This window comes from Coregonus lavaretus (genome assembly GCF_964263955.1).
Source record: "Coregonus lavaretus genome assembly, contig: HAP1_SCAFFOLD_381, whole genome shotgun sequence".
Taxonomy (NCBI): Eukaryota; Metazoa; Chordata; class Actinopteri; order Salmoniformes; family Salmonidae; genus Coregonus; species Coregonus lavaretus.
In genome coordinates, this window is record NW_028165309.1 from 330,268 (window position 1) to 353,253 (window position 22,986).

General features: G+C 43.7%; 1 protein-coding gene across 1 annotated transcript in view; it reads right to left on the reverse strand.

Annotated features, from left to right (window-relative positions):
* LOC311116000 (parkin coregulated gene protein) overlaps nt 1–22,986 on the reverse strand; it is a gene marked incomplete at both ends in the record, with an annotated part of 236,672 nt that overhangs the window by 117,616 nt on the left and 96,070 nt on the right. Inside the window, one exon of the mRNA XM_084191132.1 lies at nt 18,055–18,226. Within this exon, the coding sequence (XP_084047258.1) occupies nt 18,055–18,226 (172 nt within the window). The remainder of the gene's footprint in view (nt 1–18,054; nt 18,227–22,986) is intronic.

A 22,986-nucleotide genomic window follows, 5' to 3' on the forward strand; every position in this document is an offset into this window, starting at 1 on the left:
ACGTGCAAATATGTATATAAATCATTGCAGACACTGAAATGTAGTCCACTACACTGCAGCTCCTCAGCAGTGTTGACTTTCAATGCAACGTTGATGATGGAATCTGAACATTTCCACACCTTCCTTGTTCAACTTTCTCCAGTCCATTCATATTGTCCATGTTTGAGTATTTGAATCCCACTCTACACATTCCCCATATGCTTCTGGAAGAAAAGAAAACACCAACCAGTATATTTTGCAAAGCAACACATGCAAATTAAATTATCAATATCAACAATAATATAAAAGTGATATACAAAATGATATATAAAATGAATCGCATTCCATTTCCCCCCTTTGATTCATAAGAAAATACTAAATATCACAATAATATGTAAAGAAATGTGAAAAATTATCACACAATCAGATATTCAAAATGGATATCTATCCATCAATACTCCATCCAGTCCCACTTGTTCATCTCCATCTAGATCAGTAACAGTTAACAACGGCATCTGAGTGTTTTCTCCAGGCATCACAACTCCAACACATCTCAATATCATAGCCTTCGCAAAAGTCAATAACAAAGTACAAAAGCAAAACATCACACACAGCGCTACAAGGGCCGCTACTAAAATCTGAACTATCACTGCTCCCACTGGGCCTAACTGATCTTGCAACCAAGCCTTCGCTGACCATCCAGCTCCTTCAGATTGACCAAACGCATCCCTTATACTCTTCAATGCATCTATAACACTAGTGATATTATCGGAACTATCGGGGATCAAAGTATAACAATCGTCCCCCGTCAAGTTCATAGCCACACATAAGCCACCAGTTTGGCTAAAATATAGTCAAGAGCCATGTCATGTTTCAACAGCGTCAGTCTGTGACTTCTTTGAGTATTTGACAGAAGGTTAAACCCTCGTATCGTTTCGTTTGCAAAACCCTGCAAAGTATAGGTAATATTATCAATGTGATCTGCCAAAGTCCCCACTTCTCTCCTAGACTTATCCTCCAATGGTAGGATTCCAGATTATGAAATTGCGCCATTTCCCTTTTCACCCTATTTCCAGACCTAGAATCAGATTGAGCTGTGTCCGGTGCTTCCCCCTTTTGAATGGTATAAACCTCATATGGAAGCTTCAACGTCGACATGTAACAACATCCTGTCCATCCATAGGGTAAGAATATATAGGCTTTATCACCACAAACCCACCAAATATCTCAAATTCCCTATAGTCACATTGCCAGGCAAAAGCTGATCTTTTACCATCAAATTCCTGCTCTTCTTACTAAATGGAACAGAAAAAGTTACTTTATATATCTCATCACTAACCTTACGTTCATGCAGACCCAAAGTCATCATATAATCATCACAATCTGATATTCCCATAAACATACCCGGTCCATCATATGTTTTATTTGAACAAAAACAGCTTTTAGCCCTTACGGGTTTTACCTCCAGTGCTTCAGGAATCGCTGTTAACTTATTTTCCTTCCGATCTAACAAATTCACATAGGGTAATTCATTTAACCAAGAACAATTAAACCTAGGCCTAAACAAGTGCATCGACAACGACATCATTATATCTGTTAATGATTGTTGCTGATACAACAGCCATGATAAAGCATAAGATTGACACGCAGTTGATAGAGGTTGAGCCACCATCTCTAAGATTGAACCCCATGTGCCTGGTGCTGGAATTCTCAACAGGCATGGACCCTCCAGATTCCTCACTGATCTTACAGAATGAGTTAACTGCTGGAACCATAGATTCCTACCTGCCCATCCATCTTTAATTTGCAAAACAGAAGAATCAAATCCATATGCCATCAAAATTAAAGAACTCATCCTGTACCTCCGGGATAGAATTCTGCACTATTTCAGATGAATCTTCATCATTCTCTGCTACCATCTGCTCTCCTATTTCAACACTGTCCTTACTACCATTTACACCAATCTCCAACTGTATCATAGACTTCTGAGTCACATTTACTACATCCTTTAATTTCAGAAAAGTTGTTGTTGGTGTCTGTGTCACATTTCCGAAATTTGTTATCGCTTGTTATTCATCTCTTTCAGAGTTACTGTTAAGATAGTGGCTTTAGTTGATGTATTAACACTCTTAATTATTTCCACGGGCAAAGTGGCAGATATCCTCTGTGTATTATTTACTCTTGGAGTGACTACTGTAATATACTGCTCCTGAACTCCTTTGGTGACTGTGGAAACTTCAACAGACTTTAAATCTTTCATCATAAGCGTCACCTTACGAGTTACATAGCCTTCTAACCAGTAATTCATAACCGGAACAAATTTGTACGCTGGCTCTAAACAAGTACAAGTATATTCTCCCTGATCTTCCCATGTAACATTACGCAAAAGAAGTGAGCAATCACTCATAACCCTCTTCCACTTCATATCGTTGTACAAAATATACTTCCTTTGACTATGGGGGCACAGCTTCTACTTCTGGTCCTGATAACAACATTTCTTCTCCATAATTATCTCTCCACGTGGGAGGAATGTCACCACCCCCACTCCGTCTCTCACATCTACAAGGAAGATGAGCTGTACCACCCATCCTAACCCTAATCACAGTCTTTTCTAAAATTGGTGTTGGAGTGATTTTCTGAGGCGCCATTGTAATCAAATGTGATATATTTATAGCTTTAATAACTGTCAACGTTAAAAGAGTTGAATTGCTTCTCGTTGTTGTATTAGGCTGAAGTGTTGATGTCATTGTTGTTGATTCATCTATTATCCCTACAGCTTGGAGCTCTTTACTTGTATTTCCATCTATCACCACTAGTGTCACTACATTAACTCTCAGTCCCGACTCTAATCCCTCACTTTCAAACTGTGGATTGTAAAAAATACATTTATAATCACCTTGATCCTCCTGCTGGGAATTGTACACATAGAGACTGCAATCACCCTCAATCTTCAGTCTTCTTTTATCATTCAGCAACGCATACTTTCTCAATGCAACTGCTCCTAACAGATCTAAACTCCTGCCATAGCTATCTTCCCACTGAACTCTAAATTTCCCTTCACCACTGTTCTCTCTCGTACACTGACATGGAAGCTGAGCTGACTTTCCTAGAGTTACTTCAACCCTAGTTTCGGAACGTTTTTGGTCTGACTTTTTTCCTAACTGGTCTGGGGCTACTTTGTCTAACCGAATCACCAGCTTCTCCTGTAACAGAGTTGCCCTTGGTGATCTCTGCGGTTTCACATTCCACTGAAATATGCCCTGTTGTTTCTGGGACGCATTGAAAATCAATGTCTCCAAATCTCCTTCCCTGTCCATCCATTGCAGAGTCATCTCTGGCATCATCAGAAGTGTACACATGATCATCAACGTTCTCCACAGCATGGACAATCTCTCCTTCTGGGTTTTGACTCTGGATATTGTCATGCATCTCTCCTTCTGCCTGTTCTTCCCTATCTTCATCCTGCTCTCTTGAGCCTTCAACATCCTGTCTCTCTGCGTGTGACACCTCTTCTCTAGGCGCTTTAACACAATGTGACAAATGATACCACGTTGGAGACCCTTTAACCTGGACAGCCGTTCCAGTAGTACGAACAACTTCAAATGGTCCTTCACAACGTTTGTTATACCACTTCCTTCTAAATACCTTCACGAACACCTTGTCCCCAGGTTGCACTCTACTCCTTTTTTGCTCATCGAGCTTCTCCTGCACCTCTTCTTTTCTTTGCCTGTCAGAAACATATGTGGACAACTTTTTATGAAAATTGATCTGATCTAAGCCTCTAGTATTTTTCTGCTTCTTGAACACAATCATGTGGCTCACCATCCTCTGAAGTTGGCAAATTCTCGGCTGGATTCACCGTATCACACCTCACTAGGGTGACATCTTCTTGCTCTAAGAGCCTATGATAGTCTCTGAGCCTAGGCATAGTCAATGTATATTTTCCATAGTTCAGAAGATTTCTGAGACTATGATGGGTAAGGATTGTTACTGGGTAACCCATCGTAACATATGATGCTTTGTCATACATTGAATATACTCCCACCATTGCTCTGTAGCACAGTGGTAGCCCTAGTTCTACTTCTGAATAGGCAGTAGAGTAGTAGGAAATAGGTTGAGGATTCGTCCCTGTACCTGTCGGCTGACAAAGAACTGCACATGCATATTTACCTCCAGTAGAAGTAGACACATATAGCAAGAAATTCTTAGAGTAGTCTGGTAGTGTGAGTGCAGGTGCCTCCTGTAACCTCTGTTTGATCGTTTCAAATGCCACAAGGCCTTCTTGTGTCCAGGAAAGATTGCTATGGAGTTGACCACTCCCAGTATCTTTAACCATAGCTCTCAAAGGTCCCGTCAAACTAGCATAGCTCTCAACCCAAGCTGAAGAATAACCAGCAATACCAAGAAATGTCATCATCTCTCTGACAGTTCTAGGCTTCGGAGCCTTACGAATAGCTTCCAATTGACTGTCTGAAATGGTTCTGTGTCTATTTTCAGACCCAAATAAACAACCGTCTCCTGGCAATATTGCAACTTTTTCTGTGAAACCTTATGCCCCTTTTCTGCCAATACCTGTAGCAAATTAATTGAGTCTTTATGACATGTTTCCTCATTCTGTGAGCAGATAATTATATCATCCACTTACAGAATGACAGTGCTTTGCAATATCTTCCTTCAGTAATTTATTGAAAATGTGAGGGCTATGCTTGTACCCCTGTGGCAATCTACTGTACTCATAGAACTGTCCCTTATATGTGAACCCAAATAAACACTGACTTTCTACACTAAGTGGAACACTAAAAAATGCACCACATAAGTCTAACACTGTGAAATGTGTCGCATCAGGAGGAAGTTGGGCTAACAAGGTATGCGGGTCTGGCACTTCTGCTGGAAAATCAGTCACTACCTCATTCACCGCTCTCAAATCATGAACCACATGATATGTTTCATCAGGTTTCTTCACAGGCAACAAAGGCATGTTACTCTGAGGATTTTTTGTTGTCCTCAAAACACCTGCTTTCGAAAGTCCTTCAATTTGTGGTTCGATCCATTGGATTGCTTCATCTTTCAATGGATACTGATTCTTCCAAGGAGGTCTGGCTCCTGGTCGAAGTTCAACTTTCACCGGTTGGGCTGATTTCACAAGTCCAATATCGGCACTGTGTTGAGACCACAAACCTTCTGGAACTTGTTGCAACATCTCCTCTTTCATAGGGTCTGAATCCATCTTCGCACTGCAAATAGATTAATGTGTCATCCGTACAGCTTGTGGCTGTCCTTGTCCAATCTCCCGAGTGGCGCAGTGGTCTAAGGCACTGCATCGCAGTGCTAGCTGTGCCACTAGATATCCTGGTTCGAATCCAGGCTCTGTCATAGCTGGCCGTGACCGGGAGACCCATGGGGCGGCGCACAATTGGCCCAGCGTCGTCCAGGGTAGGGGAGGGAATGGCCAGCAGGGATGTAGCTCAGTTGGTAGAGCATGGTGTTTGCAACGCCAGGGTTGTGGGTTTGATTCCCACGGGGGGCCAGTATGTAAAAAAAAAAAAAAAAAAATGTATGCACTCACTAACTGTAAGTCGCTCTGGATAAGAGCGTCTGCTAAATGACTAAAATGTAAATGTAAAAAAATGTCCTTGAGCCGAAGTCATGATTTTGAGAAATCGCTGATCTTCACTCCTCCAAATCGCCAAATTCTCTTTCATTGGTACGAAAACAGCTTTCTCTGCTTCTGTCATCATTTCTCCTATATGCTTCTGCTCATAGTCTTCAGAAACCAACAAGGTCACATGTGGCACACTCTTCTCAATCTCAAATTCTTTATCCAGATAATCGTCTGTGTTTATCTTCATAGCTGCTCCTTGTGGTCCTAAAATTATACAACATGAGCTGAGTTGAACTTTCTTTGGTTGATGACTCAACCATTCCTCTGAGTTCGATTGGGCATCATTCTTGAAATACTTGAGCGTACAATGAAATGGATATTCCGGAAGCCTCGCTTCTGGCATGTTTGCCACAATGAATTTCTCCCATATCTTAGCCTGCTTCAAAAAATCTGCACTGAGATTTCCAATCAAAAATACTGAAGAAGAATCCATCTCTGTCGTCATCAACAATTGGTAAACCTTTTCTTTTGGCACTTCTACCAGACAGCCGTCTGGCGTACATTTTATTGTACAGTTAAATTTACACAATGCATCTCTTCCCAACAATGGAATAGGTGTATGTTCTGATACCAGTATGGGTATTGTAATTTTCAGATTTTTATAGCAGAGCTCAATTGGTTCCGTAAGAGGAATCAGCTGTTTCACGCCCTCAAATCCGATTGTCCTAATTAGTTGATTGGACAATAGAAGATGTGTACCATCTTCAGGTCGAACACAGGTGAAAGCAGCTCCGCTATCCGCCATCACTTCCAATGGTCGATTGTTTACTTTCACCTCAATTGTTGGATATTTTTCCGGTCCTGATGCTACCAGCTGACACCCCCCTTTTGGATCTTCTGGGCACCTCTAGAATCCTTGCTCCGGGCCCCTATAAGGGTTCACCGGTCCTCCAAATGATCTTGACTGGCCCCTGTATCTTCCTCTGAAATTCCCTCTGGTGTTTCCTCCTGGCCCATTACACTCACGGGCAAAGTGACCAACCTGTCCACAATTATAACACACTTCTGAAGATTGCTGGAAGTATGGCTTAAATCTTCCTCCTCTTCCTCTTCCTCTTCCTACGCCTTCTCGTCCTCTTCCTCTCCAATTCTGTGTCTGTCCAGAAACTGGCTGTGGATATGAAACAACTGATCCCACTAATGGTGGCTGGTACAATTGCGGTTGGACATGGTTCGGTTGAAGCTGTGGCAGTGATTGTTGATTTGGTGAACAGTGATTCTGCATAACCAAAGTCTGTTTCTTCTCCTTCTTCTTATTCTCCACCAGTTGTATTTGATTGAGTTTTCTGAGAGTTTCTTGGTCCTGTTCTTTCTGGTTGTGTTCCTTTTTCCAGTACAGATCCACTTGATGGGCTATATGATCTGTATAGACACCTTTTGTCATGCTTCCAAGTCCAACCACCTCTGCCAGTTTGCTCCTTACTGGTGAGGGCAGCCCCATCTGCAGTTTAGCTCGCAAAATTGACTGCTCTATTTGACTCACATCTGGATCATTTCCGGTAATATTTCTCCACACTTGATGAACTCTTGACACATAGGCTCTCGGATTTTCTTGTTGTCCTAGTGGGTCAATCAGAATGTTGTCAGTATGCACATTTGTTGGAAACATATATTTTAGTGCTCTCCACAGACAATTTCTACTTGCAGCTAACAACTCAGGATCATTCACTGCAGTCCCCACATATCGATTAAGTCCAGCTCTCTGAAAAATGTATTCCATACCTGGAATCCCAAGGAGATTAGCCAAAAGTCTCTTAATGTCTCCTATGGCAGACTGTGTTCCCACCGTCATTTCTTCCAACTTAGAAATCCAAGGATATGCTCCATCTTGAAGAGTAGGCAGCTTCTCAAGTATATCTGACATATCGGTATTCTGCAAAGGCTTATACTCCAGATTCTGTCCTCGAATTATCACTGGCATCATCTTCTTACTCGTGCTCCCTTTTCTTGGCCGCATTGTATACCTCCTCCCCAATTCTTGGGATCCTTTTTTCAACCGTTTTTCCTTCTGTATCTTCAGCTTCTTGAGTTGTTTTTCCAATTCTCTTACTTCTTCTAAATTATTTGCCTTATCCAAGCATGATATGCATCGATCCATATCTCTTTCTATTTCTTCTGTGCTAGTCATTGTAGAATAAAATCCTCTTGAACATGAAGCACCTTTAATCTCCAAATCTTCATCGCTGTCTTCATCTTGACTTTCATCAGAGCTCGGATCTCTTGTATCCTTCTTCTTCCAACTTCCATCACCCCTTCTTTCCGCTCTGGCCAACCTCTGTCTGGTCACAGGGTCATATCCACCCATGATCTCTTCTGAATCACTCTGATCATCATCATCATCATCATCTTTAAATTCCATCCTCCTGAACCTCACTCTACCCTTAGTTTCCAGACATGTCGTTTTCTTCTTACTTTTGGAGTTTGGATTAATCTTTATGGTTGTTTCTGCTTGTCCTCTCTCTATTATTCGTTCATCTTCATCTCTGATGCAATAATCACCCTCCTGAATGATCATTGGAAGCTGAGGATAGACGTCCTTAAACTCTACTTCTTCCTCGTAAGGTGGGGGCCTCTTTGCTGAATCCGTATGTGAGAAAGGTGTATTGACTTCTGCCATTAGTTTTTCTGTTACCTTCGCCTCTTTTGCCATTTTCTCTATACCTCTGTCTCTTTTATCTTTTGTATCTTTTATCAGTTTTTGTCCCTCATTTTCAAACAACTTAAGAACCCCCAGCTCTCTTAGTCTCTTTTCTTTACGTTGATCTCCTTTTTTCCCTTTCTTTTGATCTGCCTTATATGTGGCCACAAGCACTTGCATTATTTTAATTACGTCTGGGTTAAGAGTCCCTTCCACTGGCCATGGTTGTTCAATGTCAGGCCAACGTTTATTCCATTTTCCAGATAACCTTGCAATACCGTTATTACTATTTTGTACTACATCAACAGGAGTAATTACTTTCGTAGTTTTGATGTCCTTTTTCCCCATTGTAACAACTCTTTTATATTCCTTTATTGTGAAATATTTTATTATTATTATTATTTTAAACGAATTAATTTGTAAACCAAAAAATACTAGTTCATCTTTCCCTCCTATTATTTTTATTTATTTATTTATTAATGTATTTTTTTATTTTTTATTTTTTTTACCAAATTATTGATTAGTGGCAATCTTACCACATCCGATAAAGAAAAGTAAAGGAACTAGTCAACTTCAGAGCAATCAAAAAAGAAAGACCTGCAATCCAGCAACACTACAGCACCCACAAACCAATTGCTTAATAAGCACCCAATCACTTTAATTTTACAGAATAATCTCAGTGCTGGATTTCCAACACAACTCTAATCAAAACTACTCATGCACAAAAAAAAAACCTAATGTGCAATTCTCAATTACATCAATTGATCAGTCTGTTGCCAAGTCCCTGTCAAATGGTCACATCATGAAATATTCTATGCATACACAATGTATCTATTATATTCTGTAAGGGAAAGTAAGTTTGGATAGAACAGTACTGGCCTTAATTGGACTGGATCCGGGGCAGCACACGCTGTCGCGTGATGCACTGGTCAGCACCTCCTCGCTCTCTGTCTCCTCCTTCTCGTTTCTCACATCACAGAAGAACAAAAGAAACAGACAAGAATTTAGTATTTTATGCACTCACTGGGTTATTTCAACCATACAATACCCTTTTAGACATACCTATGTTCACATTCGCGCTAAGAAATAAGCAAACAGCTTAACTCAGGAATATTATAAATAGCGCAATATTTTTATTTTTTTTTTTTATTTTTTTTTATCCGTCAACATAACTCTTATTTATAAAGTCAATGGATCTCAATCAAATCGTTTCATAATTAAGCAACGGCCACTTAACAAACAGAATACTTTATTCGTGTGTATTCAAAGTCCCCCTCCTTCTTTTTCAGCTCTAACTCTGCGTCTCCCAGCAGCTCAGTGCAGGCAGGGGAGTGGCATATTTGCTCTGTGTAACTCTAAACTCATAAAATCCCACGCATGCGCAGCTCATTTACTAGTGCGATTTCAAAGTGAGAGGAGCTCTCCCACAGTAACTTTTCTCTAAGTCAGACAGCAGACAGACCAGCTGTCCCTCCGTTCTTTCTAACACAGACAAACAGTAACACTGAACAAAACGCACAAACCAACACAAAACATAGAACACAAATACTACTTCGAAGTTTCTTATCTTCACTTATTCTAATCTGCAGATTTATAGTTATTTTCTTATCCATTACAAATCCTCTCTATACAATCATAACATCCTCCCGGGGGCTCATAGTTTTTTAACAATGTTTAAAAAACGTTCTCTCAAATGGAGACTCATAAGGTTTTAACCGTAATTAACATATTTCCTTACAAAAACTAAAACCCCTGTTCTCAACCAAAACATATATATGTATATATCTCTAACATAAATCTTATCATAGCATGAGTCGACACACAGCTGAAACACAACAGAGACCTCTTTAATTTTGCGCAAACACACACACTCTCTTTCCCTCACACACACATGAAAAGAATGCATCCATTCATACGGTCCTTAAAATCATGCTTACGTCGCTCCTATTTCCTTTATATTCCTTTCTAAATTTATGCTACCTTGAGTTGCAGATATTCAATGAGAGGCTACTTCGGACATATACTTCGTCAACTATATACCGAGAGGTAACATACAATTGAATGTATATTCTACAATCTCACAGTTCCTTGAACAGACCTGAAAATTCACCTAGTGACTCTCCAGGATTTATGGCCCATCTTAATGATCGCCTCGTTTGAGGGCTTCCGTAGATCAGCGACGTCCTAACAGTATACTTTTTTCCTTAGTTCCTTTTTCCTTATTTCTTCATTCTATTCCATTTTCCCTTTAATTCTATTCACGCCAAATATCCCTGGGCCCAGTGTTATCAATTCCTATAGACACTTTTATCCTGTATTATATTCTCACTCCCCCCTGTTTGCGTTGTTTTCAACGCAAACAACTTTAGACATTTAGAACGGATTCTCATCCCACAGCAAATGACAGCAAAGCGCACACACAAGTTCTTGATGGTGCATCCCCCAACGCACACACAGGCACACGATCTGACCAGCACCCAAAGTTGTGAGAAAGCGCACCTTATCTGCCGGCCTCTCACAGCCCACGATGCAACGTTGAAACAGACGCAACACGACCCAAAATCCTTGTCGCCAATTCTCTGTGGTGGCCGAACAACGATGCTGATATGCTGTGTTGACAAGGAATCCGCTGACACTGTACTTTGATTATAAAGGTTTATTATATCAAAAGATTTCAGCGTCAATTTACAGATTTCTGCAGAATCTGGAGAACAACTAACCCAATCTCAAATATGATTATTCTCCCCGTCCTTTGTTGAAAACCTGATATATATCATATGTAACATAAGAGGGGTGTTTTGAATAGACCAATCCCTGGCTTCCACATATCCAAGTCTCCTCTGTTTCAGGGGGGCCCTATAGTGATGCTTTCCAGATGTTTCAGCAAGGCAGAGTAAAGTTCATTTAACACACCATTTACAAACGTCAGCCAAAATTATAAACTGTTCAGATACTACAACATCTCAAGACATCAGTCAGGAAGTTAAAGCTTGGTCGCAAATGGGTCTTCCAAATGGACAATGACCCCAAGCATACTTCCAAAGTTGTGGCAAAATGGCTTAAGGACAACAAAGTCAAGGTATTGGAGTGGCCATCACAAATCCCCGACCTCAATCCTATAGAAAATGTGTGGGCAGAACTGAAAAAGCGTGTGCGAGCAAGGAGGCCTACAAACCTGACTCAGTTACACCAGCTCTGTCAGGAGGAATGGGCCAAAATTCACCCAACTTATTGTGGGAAGCTTGTGGAAGGCTACCCGAAACGTTTGACCCAAGTTAAACAATTTAAAGGCAATACTACCAAATACTAATTGAGTGTATGTAAACTTCTGACCCACTGGGAATGTGATGAAAGAAATAAAAGCTGAAATAAATCATTCTCTCTACTATTATTCTGACATATCACATTCTTAAAATAAAGTGTTGATCCTAACTGACCTACAACAGGGCTTTTTACTAGGATTAAATGTCAGGAATTGTGAAAAACTGAGTTTAAATGTATTTGGCTAAGGTGTATGTAAACCTCCGACTTCAACTGTATGACCTGTCAATAGACGTAGGCTGATAAATCATGTCTAAAATTCGTATCGATATGCAGCTATTTGGTTTTAGAGTGTTGTGAAACAGCTGAAAGCATGACCAGACTGCAATCAGACTTTCTAAAATGAAATCAATTGGTCAATTAAAGGTACAATCTGTAGTTCCTTCATCCATTTTTGGACTTCTGAATTAATTAAATCTACCCATTGATTATTGAAGAATATAACTTATAAATGCCTCATGAGCTTATTTCAACTGTCATACCCCATCAGAAGCCAAAATATACGCTTGTTTCACTCCAATGTTTGTAAACAAAGTAAATTTAAACAAACACTATATAGCCTCAAAACATGGTTAAAATGTAAATGTTGATATCATGGATGGCCAGTCATTGCATCCATAGCTCTGTGTATGAATTTGAGAGTGGTTACATTTCCTTATTTACATTTACATTTTAGTCATGTAGCAGACGCTCTTATCCAGAGCAACTTACAGTTAGTGTATACAATTTTCTTTCATTCTTTTTTTTTTTCATACTGGCCCTCCCTCAGTTTTTTACCTAAATAGGGGTGGGAAGTCGCTTTGTTATTGTTCGAACTGCTGATTGCTGCTTTAAACAAACTATACGAATAAATTGATAGATGGGAATTGGAGTAGAAACAATGTAATGGCCAAGTAAACAACAAAAAGTATTTAATATACACAAAAACAAAACACACATGCTCACACATGTCCCACCCGCTGTGTTGAAAAAAAGGTGATATCTAAAACCTTAAAGGGTTCTTTGGCTTTCCCCATAGGAGAACCCTTTGAATAACCCCTTTTGGTTCCAGGTAGAACCCTTTTGGGTTCCATGTAGAACCCTTTCTACAGAGAGTTCTACATGGAACCCAAAAGTGTTCTACCTGGAACAAAAAATTGTTATCCTATGGGGACGCCTGAAAAACCCTTTTGGAACCCTTTTTTATGATGTGAACTGGGCCATGCTCTGTCCTGTCCTCTGTTGCTAATCAGTAAGCAGTGAGTGTGCGTGTGTGTGTGTTTACTCTATTGCTGGGGTCAGTCTGTCAGCGTGTCTCCATGTCTCCAGCGGCCCTGCCTCATGTTGCCCGTTTCACCCCCCTGCCTCAGCAGGCACTGGAACACTGAGCACACACACACGGCCAACTGCTCGAACTCACTCACTGCGCCGCTTTAAAAGCTCCTACTTTGAAACAGACACTCAGTTGGCTCCAGTAAAAAACAAAGCCTCTCGGTGTGTGTGTGTGTTAAGTAAGCGTGTGTGTGTGTGTGTGGTGTGTGTGTGTGTGTGTGTGTGTGTGTGTGTGTGTGTGCAGGGTCGGAAATTCACTTTTTGGTCCACCATGCCCTGATTTGATCATTTACATTACATTACATTTTAGTCATTTAGCAGACGCTCTTATCCAGAGCGACTTACAGGAGCAATTAGGATTAAGTGCCTTGCTTAAGGGCACATCGACAGATTTTTCACCTAGTCGGCTCAGGGATTAGTACCAGCAGCGACCTTTCGGTTACTGGCACAATGCTCTTAACAGCTACATTCCCCCCCCCCCCCCAAAAGAATGAATAATGAATATAAATCCCAGAAAAGACTGTACCCCTACACCCTGCACTTTCACCAATGTAGAGTTGAGATTCTCTCTTCCAGAGCTGAAACACACACTCAAATATATATATATATATATATATATATATATATATATATATATATATATATATATATATATATATATATTTTTTTTACATGCTCCCAAATGCTCTGTGTGACCACCCGTCAATGTGGCTGGTAAAAATAGACATTCTACCAGCCAATACCAAAATCTACAATGTAGTCCTCTGTAGCTCAGCTGGTTAGAGCACGGCGCTTGTAACGCCAAGGTAGTGGGTTCGATCCCCGGGACCACCCATACACAAAAAATATATGCACGCTTTGGATAAAAGCGTCTGCTAAATGGCATATTATATTATTATTATATCTACCAGCATTTGGCTGGTGGCTGGTGTTAATTTCCCACCCTGTGTGTGTGTGTGTTGGGTACTCCTACAGTAGCCTATATCTTCCTCTCTATGTAGAACACCTAAAAAGCCTGTGTGTGCAATCGTTTCATCTATTTTTTTGTCTATTGCTAGCCCCCAGCACTGGTGCTCTCAACTTAAAAAAGTTAGGAGCAGCACATTCAATTTAGGAGCACCAGAAAATAAGATTTGTTAAAATGATTGAGATACTGTCACACCCTGGTTCTGGGGACTCTATATGTTGAGCCAGGGTGTGTAGATTCTATGTGTTTATGTTCTATGTTGTAGATTCTAGTTGTTCTATTTCTATGTTGGCCAGTGTGGTTCTCAATCAGAGGCAACGAGTGTCAGCTGTGGCTGGTTGTCTCTGATTGGGAACCACATTTAGACAGGCTGTTTTCCCACAGTAGTTGTGGGATCTTGTTCCGTGTTGGTTGTGTTTAGACCTAGGACGTCACGTTATCGTTTATTGTTTTGTTTATCGTGTGATACTTAATAAAGTAAAGTATGTTCGCTCATCACGCTGCGCCTTGGTCCTCATCCTTCGACGTTCGTGACAGAAGATCCCACCACACCAGGACCAAGCAGCGTGTCCAGGAGCACACGCAGGCGGTAACATTAGGAGATGTCCTCCTCGGTTGGGGGCAGATTACGGAGGAGGAGGCCGTCCGTTGCCGGAGGGCTATGAAGGGGGAGACCCAGGCAGGAGAGGAGCAACGGCGTCAACAGTGTTGTCGGCGGACGGACGAGAGGCAACCCCAAAATATTTTTAGGGGGGGGCACACGGCATGGGCGACGGGCCAGCAGGAGGCAGCTACAGGGCGTATTGGGAGGTTAGGTGAGGAGGCCACCAGGTTAAGGGGGCTATTGGTCCAGAGGGAGCAGGAGTTAGTGGTTCAGAGGGAGGAGCTACTGGAGGCGATAAGGGAGAAGGAGAAAGTAGAGGCACGGCGAGAGGAACTGTGTAGGCAGCTGAGGGAGCGGAGGGTTATGAAGAAACCCAGTCCCGCTCCTCACACCAAGCAAGTGGTGTGTGTCACCAGTCCGGTCCGGCCAGTTCCTGCTCCCCGCACTAAGTTGATGGTGCGCGTCGCCAGCCCGGCCCGGCCTGTTCCTGCCCCTCGCACCAAGCCTACGGTGCGCGTCGCCAGCCCGGCCCGGCCTGTTCCTGCTCCTCGCACCAAGTCTACGGTGCGCGTCGCCAGCCCGGCCCGGCCTTTTCCTGCTCCCCGCACCAAGCTAATGTTGCGCGTCGCCAGCCCGGTACGGCCCGTTCCTGCCCCTCGCACCAAGCCTACGGTGCGCGTCGCCAGCCCGGCCCGGCCTGTTCCTGCTCCTCGCACCAAGCCTACGGTGCGCGTCGCCAGCCCGGCCCGGCCTGTTCCTGCTCCCCGCACCAAGCTAATGGTGCGCATCGCCAGCCCGGCCCGGCCTGTTCCTGCTCCTCGCACCAAGCCTACGGTGCGCGTCGCCAGCCCGGCCCGGCCTGTTCCTGCTCCCCGCACCAAGCTAATGGTGTGCATCGCCAACCCGGCCCGGCCTGTTCCTGCCCCTCGCACCAAGCCTACGGTGCGCGTCGCCAGCCCGGCCCGGCCTGTTCCTGCCACTCGCACTAAGCCAGGGGTGCGAGTCGTCAGCCCGGTACGGCCTGTTCCTGCCACTCGCACTAAGCCACGGGTGCGAGTCGTCAGCCCGATACGGCCCGATCCTGCTCCACGCACCAAGCCAGGGGTGCGCATCGTCAGCCCGGTCCGGCCCGTTGCTGCTCCATGCACCAAGCCAGGGGTGCGCATCGTCAGCCCGGTCCGGCCCGTTCCTGCTCCACGCACCAAGCCAGGGGTGCACGTCGTCAACCCGGTCCGGCCCGTTGCTGCTCCACGCACCAAGCCAGGGGTGCGCGTCGTCAGTCCGGCACAACCCGTGCCTGGGTCACCGGTGCCTGGTCAGGTACCGGTCAGCTGCTCCACACCGGAGCCTAAGCAATCCGCTCCTACGATGTCCAGTCCAGCTCCAGCCAGCGGGGCCAGACCGGACCAGGGGCGCTACGGGGGGATTGTTGGAGGGTGGTGGTCAAGCCCGGAGCCGGAACCGCCTCCGAGGAGGAATGCCCACCCAGCCCTCCCCTGTTTGGTTTATGTTTAGGCGCGATCGCAGTCCGCGCCTTTGGGGGGGGGGTACTGTCACACCCTGGTTCTGGGGACTCTATATGTTGAGCCAGGGTGTGTAGATTCTATGTGTTTATGTTCTATGTTGTAGATTCTAGTTGTTCTATTTCTATGTTGGCCAGTGTGGTTCTCAATCAGAGGCAACGAGTGTCAGCTGTGGCTGGTTGTCTCTGATTGGGAACCACATTTAGACAGGCTGTTTCCCACAGTAGTTGTGGGATCTTGTTCCGTGTTGGTTGTGTTTAGACCTAGGACGTCACGTTATCGTTTATTGTTTTGTTTATCGTGTGATACTTAATAAAGTAAAGTATGTTCGCTCATCACGCTGCGCCTTGGTCCTCATCCTTCGACGTTCGTGACAGATACAGACTATTTTGGGCCTATATGAATTTTTGCTTCACATGTTGTGCCATAATATGTAACAGTGTAAAGACATTGGTTTATTATAAAAAACTAAAAATGTTGATACGAATACCTGTCATTGAAATGACAAAGTAATTTGTGGAATATTAGGATTCTACATTGTGTAAAAGCACTATTTTTCTATTGAGATGCATTACATTGAAAATGATACACTGTCTCTTTAAAAATATCTTCTGATGACAACATGAGGTAACATGACTGAGTGTAAACAAGTGGTTATCGACGTGCGAGTAGTTTTAGAACGGCCCGCGACATGGTTTATGAATGTAAGATGCGGTCCTGGCCAGAGATGGGCAGTATTTCTGTTACATGTTTTTCAAATACGTATTTTAATTACTTCTGAGAAGTTTTGTATGTTATATTACATTGGGCGGAACTACACTCCAATGTATTTTGTAACAAGATACTTTCGAAAGCTTTAATTTTAAAAATACAAAAGACTTTTCTATACCATTTATTTATAGCAGTTCACAGTTTTGTGGGCCCCTTTCACCCTACATTGGTATCAAAGTCTGAAGGCACTATGGAGTGAACCAACAGGACCCTGAACAGCTTCTATCACCAAGCCATTTTTTTTTGTTTTTTTTTGTTTATTTATTTATTTAATTATTATTATTTTGTTTTGTCATTTAGCAGACGCTCTTATCCAGAGTGCATACATGTTTTTTTTTTATACTGGAATCGAACCCACAACCCTGGCATTGCAAATGCCATGCTCTACCAACTGAGCTACATCCCTGCCGGCCATTCCCTCCCCTACCCTGGACGACGCTGGGCCAATTGTGCGCCGCCCCCCATAAGACTGTTAAATAGTTAGTCCGGGTAGCTATTGGTTAATTAATTAACTATCTGCATTGACCCTATTTGCACTAACTCCTTTGACTCATCACACATGCTGCTGCTACTGTTTACTATCTGTCACTTTATTCCTAGTTATATATATATACTTTTTTATTTTTATTTTTTGTGGACAACCACCATGGTCTTGTAGCAGATGCGAGCTTCAACTGGAAGCCAGTGGAGTGTGCGGAGGAGCGGGGTGACGTGAGAGAACTTGGGAAGGTTGAACACCAGACGGGCTGCAGCGTTCTGGATGAGTTGTAGGGTACCCCTTGTATATAGACAAGTTATTGTTAATCATTGTGTATCTATTATTACTTTTATTATAACGTGTTACACTTTTCTATTATTTCTCTGTTTTCTTTCTCTCTGCATTGTTGGGAAGGGTCCGTAAGTAAGCATTCCACTGCTAGTCCACACCTGTTGTTTACAAAGCATGTGACTAATACAATTTGATTTGAATAGTACATTGAGGATTTGTCCATTGTCAAGGCAAACTTTTCTGGCTTGTGGTTTACGGCGATTGGTTAACCACTACTGGCCACACGTTAGAAAATAATCTCTTCATAATCTTGTTATAGGAGATTTGGTCTAGATTTGTTGTGAGTGTGTTGCGTTTGTGTTCTGATAACATTGTTACACTGTTCCTGTGATGTTTCTGTAACATTTGGGCCCTCACTCTTTATAGGGATGAGGAGAGTGTTGCGGTTACATTGATCGTTGTGTTGTGGCAGTGTTTTTGTGATGTTTCTATAATGTTTGGCTACTCACTCTTGATGGGGATGATGAGTTGGGGGATGACTGGCAGGATCTTGGAGCCCCCGTGCTCTAGCATGTCGTGGACCCCCTGGCGGGCCAAGAACTCGTAGGGGTGCACCGTCTCACACAGCCCGTCAAAGAACAGAGGCAGGTAGTGGTGGTAGTCAAGCTTCTCGATCTCCACCTGGGGAATACATTTGACATTTTAGACATTTAGCAGACGCTCTTATCCAGAACGACTTACAGTTAGTGAGTGCATACATTTTTCATACTTGCCCCCCCCCCCCCCCCCCCGTGGGAATCGAACCACAACCCTGGTGTTGCAAGCGCCATGCTCTACCAACTGAGCTACCGGAGGCCATAAACACATAAACACACACATACAAGATTACATGGTCACCAAAGACTGAATGTGGGTGAGCCAATGCATGGGGATCTCCCCTTGTTCATCCCCTATCATTTGCGATAGAAACCAGCCATGGTCTGTCCTCATCTTCTGCCCTTTCTCTTTGTTTATCCTTGGATTCACACAATATCCAGGGCCAAGCCTCTTCTGACCAGGCCTGGTTTCAGCTGTTTATCATACCAGCCCCAGATGGAGACTGGAGGACAGCTGTTTATCATACCAGCCCCAGATGGAGACCGGAGGACAGCTGTTTATCATACCAGCCCTAGATGAAGACCGGAGGACAGCTGTTTATCATACCAGCCCCAGATGAAGACCGGAGGACAGCTGTTTATCATACCAGCCCCAGATGAAGACCGGAGGACAGCTGTTTATCATACCAGCCCCAGATGAAGACCGGAGGACAGCTGTTTATCATACCAGCCCCAGATGAAGACCGGAGGACAGCTGTTTATCATACCAGCCCCAGATGAAGACCGGAGGACAGCTGTTTATCATACCAGCCCCAGATGAAGACCGGAGGACAGCTGTTTATCATACCAGCCCCAGATGAAGACCGGAGGACAGCTGTTGGGGAGATCATGACACCCTGACATCTAGTATCCTGTGGGCTGACACATTAACACCTGTTTGTGACACTGTTTAGGCCTACACTCCCACAAAACAGCTACACAAACGGGGAGAATATAAAGAGGTCCATTCAGCTACTGAACCTGTCTGGATTACATGCTTTGGTATTGAGTTTGTTACAGTGTATTACAGTAGGCAGGGCAGCACAACTCGTGTTATGATGAACTCTGAGAGAGCCGTCATGGTCACGCCAAACTTGACAGGAATGGCCAGGTGACAGGGGCACCCCTGGTTCTCCTCTCACACACTGTGTGTGTGTGTGCGCGCCTGTGCATGTGTACAGGCATCCGCGACTACGTGTGTGTGTGTGTGTGTTTGGCGCACTTGTGTGTGTCAACAGAAGGTCTTGTTGTTTTATTAGATTGAATGAACTCCAGAGCACTGTGGTGACTATTGTTGGCCGAGGGGGAACCTGTTTCATGTATTGAAAGCCAATCCCGTGTAGAACAGAGGCAAACACCGCACAGCCCTGGAGCAGCCAGGAGTCTTAAAGGAGAGCTGAACCCCATCGCCCCATCCCTGCTACACCCCACTGGGTCACGCTGCCGCCAAAATGTCACTGCCACGCGGACCAGGGCGACTTTGATGTCCCAGGCCCCTCTCAGAGCCCCCCGTTAGATGTGCAACTTCAAAGCAGGCGGACCCTCTGACACAAGTCTCATGGGAAAACAGAGCGAAGGAGGAGAGAGAGAAGGAGACACACAGAGAGAGTGACAGAGAGAGAGAGAGACAGAGAGAGCACACTGTGTGTTAGCACAGACACAGACAGAGCTGATTGCTTTGAGGCAATTTGCTGGCGAACCTTTACCTTTTCCGGCTTTGTCAAGATCATCATTGTGAGTCAGGCAGGCGGGCGGGCGGGAGGACAGATGAGAACAAAAGCAAAAATGCGCCGGGAGAGAGTGGGAGTGGCGAGATGACACTCACATACAAAGCATGGATTACTACAAGCTGCCTGTGGCAGGACGAGCCACACAGGAACAGAGAACATGCTACAAGCTGCATTCAGAAGAGATGTGGACATAATAGGCTACAGTAGACAATGTCACAGTCAGTGGGTTAGAGCAGTGGTTCCCAAACTGTGTTGGCAGTTTATTTATCAGTCCGGCTTTCAACTTACTCTTCAAAGTTGTTATAGTAGAATGCACAAGGTGCAATTTGGAAAATGAGTCGTGAATCATCAGTTTGCCTCTTGTCATGTCAGTCGTTGCATACCTTCGAGCAGGGTTTCCCAAACTCGGTCCTGGGGCCCACCTGGGTGCACGTTTTGGTTTTTGCCCTAGCACTACACAGCTGATTCAAATAACCAACTCATCATCACGCTTTGATTATTTTAATCAGTTTAGTGCTAGGGAAAAAAGCAAAACGTGCACCCAGGGGGGCCCCAGGACCGAGTTTGGGAAATCCATGCCTTAGAGAGCTATTTATAACTTATCCAGATCAACTAGCCCCATGTGAACTAACTTTTTTTGCTAGGTTTTTTAGCCCATAGATTTTGTTGTAATGTTTGAGTCAATCAAATATCACATGAATACACATTAGACATAGCAAAACGTACATAAATTAAAACTGCAAAATGTTCACTGCACCCCATGACAAAATGTGTAGAATTGCAGGAAATTCTCTCCGCCAACAAGAGTGGTGTGAACAGTTTGTGTCATGAACAGTGCTTGTGCCCATAGAAAGAGAAGAGGGGGGTGCAGGATGTTCCCCAATGCTGGAAGGGGAGCCTGAGTGAGTTTGGGAACCCCTGGGTTAGAGAATGGGCTGATATCTGATTAAAATGTTCTTGTTGAAAAAAGTGTCTGCTTAAAAAATTAACCTTTGTGGGCAACTGGTGGCCTCAATATGAAAAAAATATAGAGACCACCCCTCCCCACCCCACCCCACCCCACACACCCGTGAGAATCTTAATCAACGGAGGCTGTGGCTGACCGGTAATGCTCACATCCTCTCTTATCGATCGGGCTGTTCAGGTTTGTTTGTCTTTGGGTGCCTTCAGAGTTTTTCTACGGAGCTCTGAGTCGATGAGATGGAAGTGTAAGAGACGCCCTGCACGTCTCCTCTGGTCAGCGTGGAGAGAGGCAGACACACGGCAGCTAAGCAGTTAGCAGAGGCTTCCTCATTAAAGAACCTGACCGAACCTGACTGAGGCTGCATCTGAAATAGCAGCCTATTCACTATGTAGGCTAGTGCATTCGTTTTGACCAGGCCCCAAGGCACTAATATATATTCAAAAAATTATTAGGATCCCCAATGGTGACAGCTAGTCTTCCTGGGGTCCGACACATAACAAAAAATACAACTAAAGACACAAATTTACACACACACACACACACAAGAGAAACTACACAATTAAAGAATAATAACGTGTGTGTGCGTATCCATCAGTTAGACATACATGTCAGTACATACACACAGGGAATAGGGTGTCATTCCAGACACACCCTGAGTCTCTGGGGCCTCCAGCCCATAGAAATAGAACTCCTAGAACAGGTTATCCCCAATTAAAGTCAATGGGTGGGTGGTGAAAGTCTACTTCTATGCTCCAGCCTCCAGCCAGAAACTAGAAGAACCAGAGGGCAGATTTCTGTCTTATTATGTACATTAGATGATGGACAATAAAGCTTTTTGAATGGAATTGGATTGGCTAGCCTTTTAAAAGCAGCATGATTTCTCTTTACCTGAACGGGCAGGCTGGATTGGCAGCATGACATAGGACCGTAAACTAACTATGGGCCAGCGCACCAAGGACACAGGGCAGTGTGTGTCTGTCTATTAGGGTGGTAGACGTACATAGAGGGTGGTGTAGACCCAAACTCATCGTGTTTCTGTGGTAATTGCTGTTGGCCACATCATTATTTTCCTCTAGGTAGAGAAACGAGGAGGACACGGACGGAGTTGTGTGTGTGTTTGTGTGCGTGCGTCCATGCGTGCCTGTGGTGAGCCGTCTCCAGGAGAGGGAGAGTAACTGTGTTCCATGTACAGTGCCTTCAGAAAGTGTTCACACCCCTTGACTTTTTCCACATTTTGTTGTGTTACAGCCTGAATTTAAAATGGATTACATTTTGATTTTGTGTCACTGGCCTACACACAATACTCCATAATGTCAAAATTGAATTGTGTTTTTCAAAAATGTTACTAAATAATGAAGAGTGAAAAGCTGAAATGTCTTGAGTCAGTTAGTATTCAACCCCTTTGCAAACACCGATTCAACCACAAAGACCAGGGAGGTTTTCCAGTGCCTCGCAAAGAGGGGCACCTATTGATAGATGGGTAAAAATCAGACATTAAATATCATGGTGAAGTTAATAATTACACTTTGGATGGTGCATCAACACACCCAGTCACTACAAAGATACAGGCGTCCTTCCTAACTCAGTTGCCGGAGAGGAAGGAAATCGCTCATGGATTTCACTATTTGTATTTATTATGGATCCCCATTAGTTCCTGCCAAGGCAGCAGCTACTCTTCCTGGGGTCCAGCAAAATTAAGGCAGTTAAATACAATTAAAAACATTACATTACACAACAGATTTCACAACACATTAAAAGCCCCGTTTCCACTGGCACTTAAAATTAGGGCCAAATTCGAATATCATTCTCAAATTTGAGCTGGGTCGATGGAAACCCGGGCCAGCGCAGCCCAGTTTCACAACTGGTGCCAGGTCGATTAGAATTTGAGCTGGTGACGCCGTTATTATGCAACCACCAGCTGATCACTGCTGGATGTTGACAACGTTTAGCTAGCTCGTCTGGGCTTGTTGCTGTTAGCTAGCACATGGAAAAGCAGTACCTCTGTAGTCAGAAATGACACGAATTACCACGATAGCTGGATCCTTGATTTATTTTTGCACCACACAAACTTTTATGAGAACAGTCAGCCCTCCAATGCTAAGTAGCTACCTA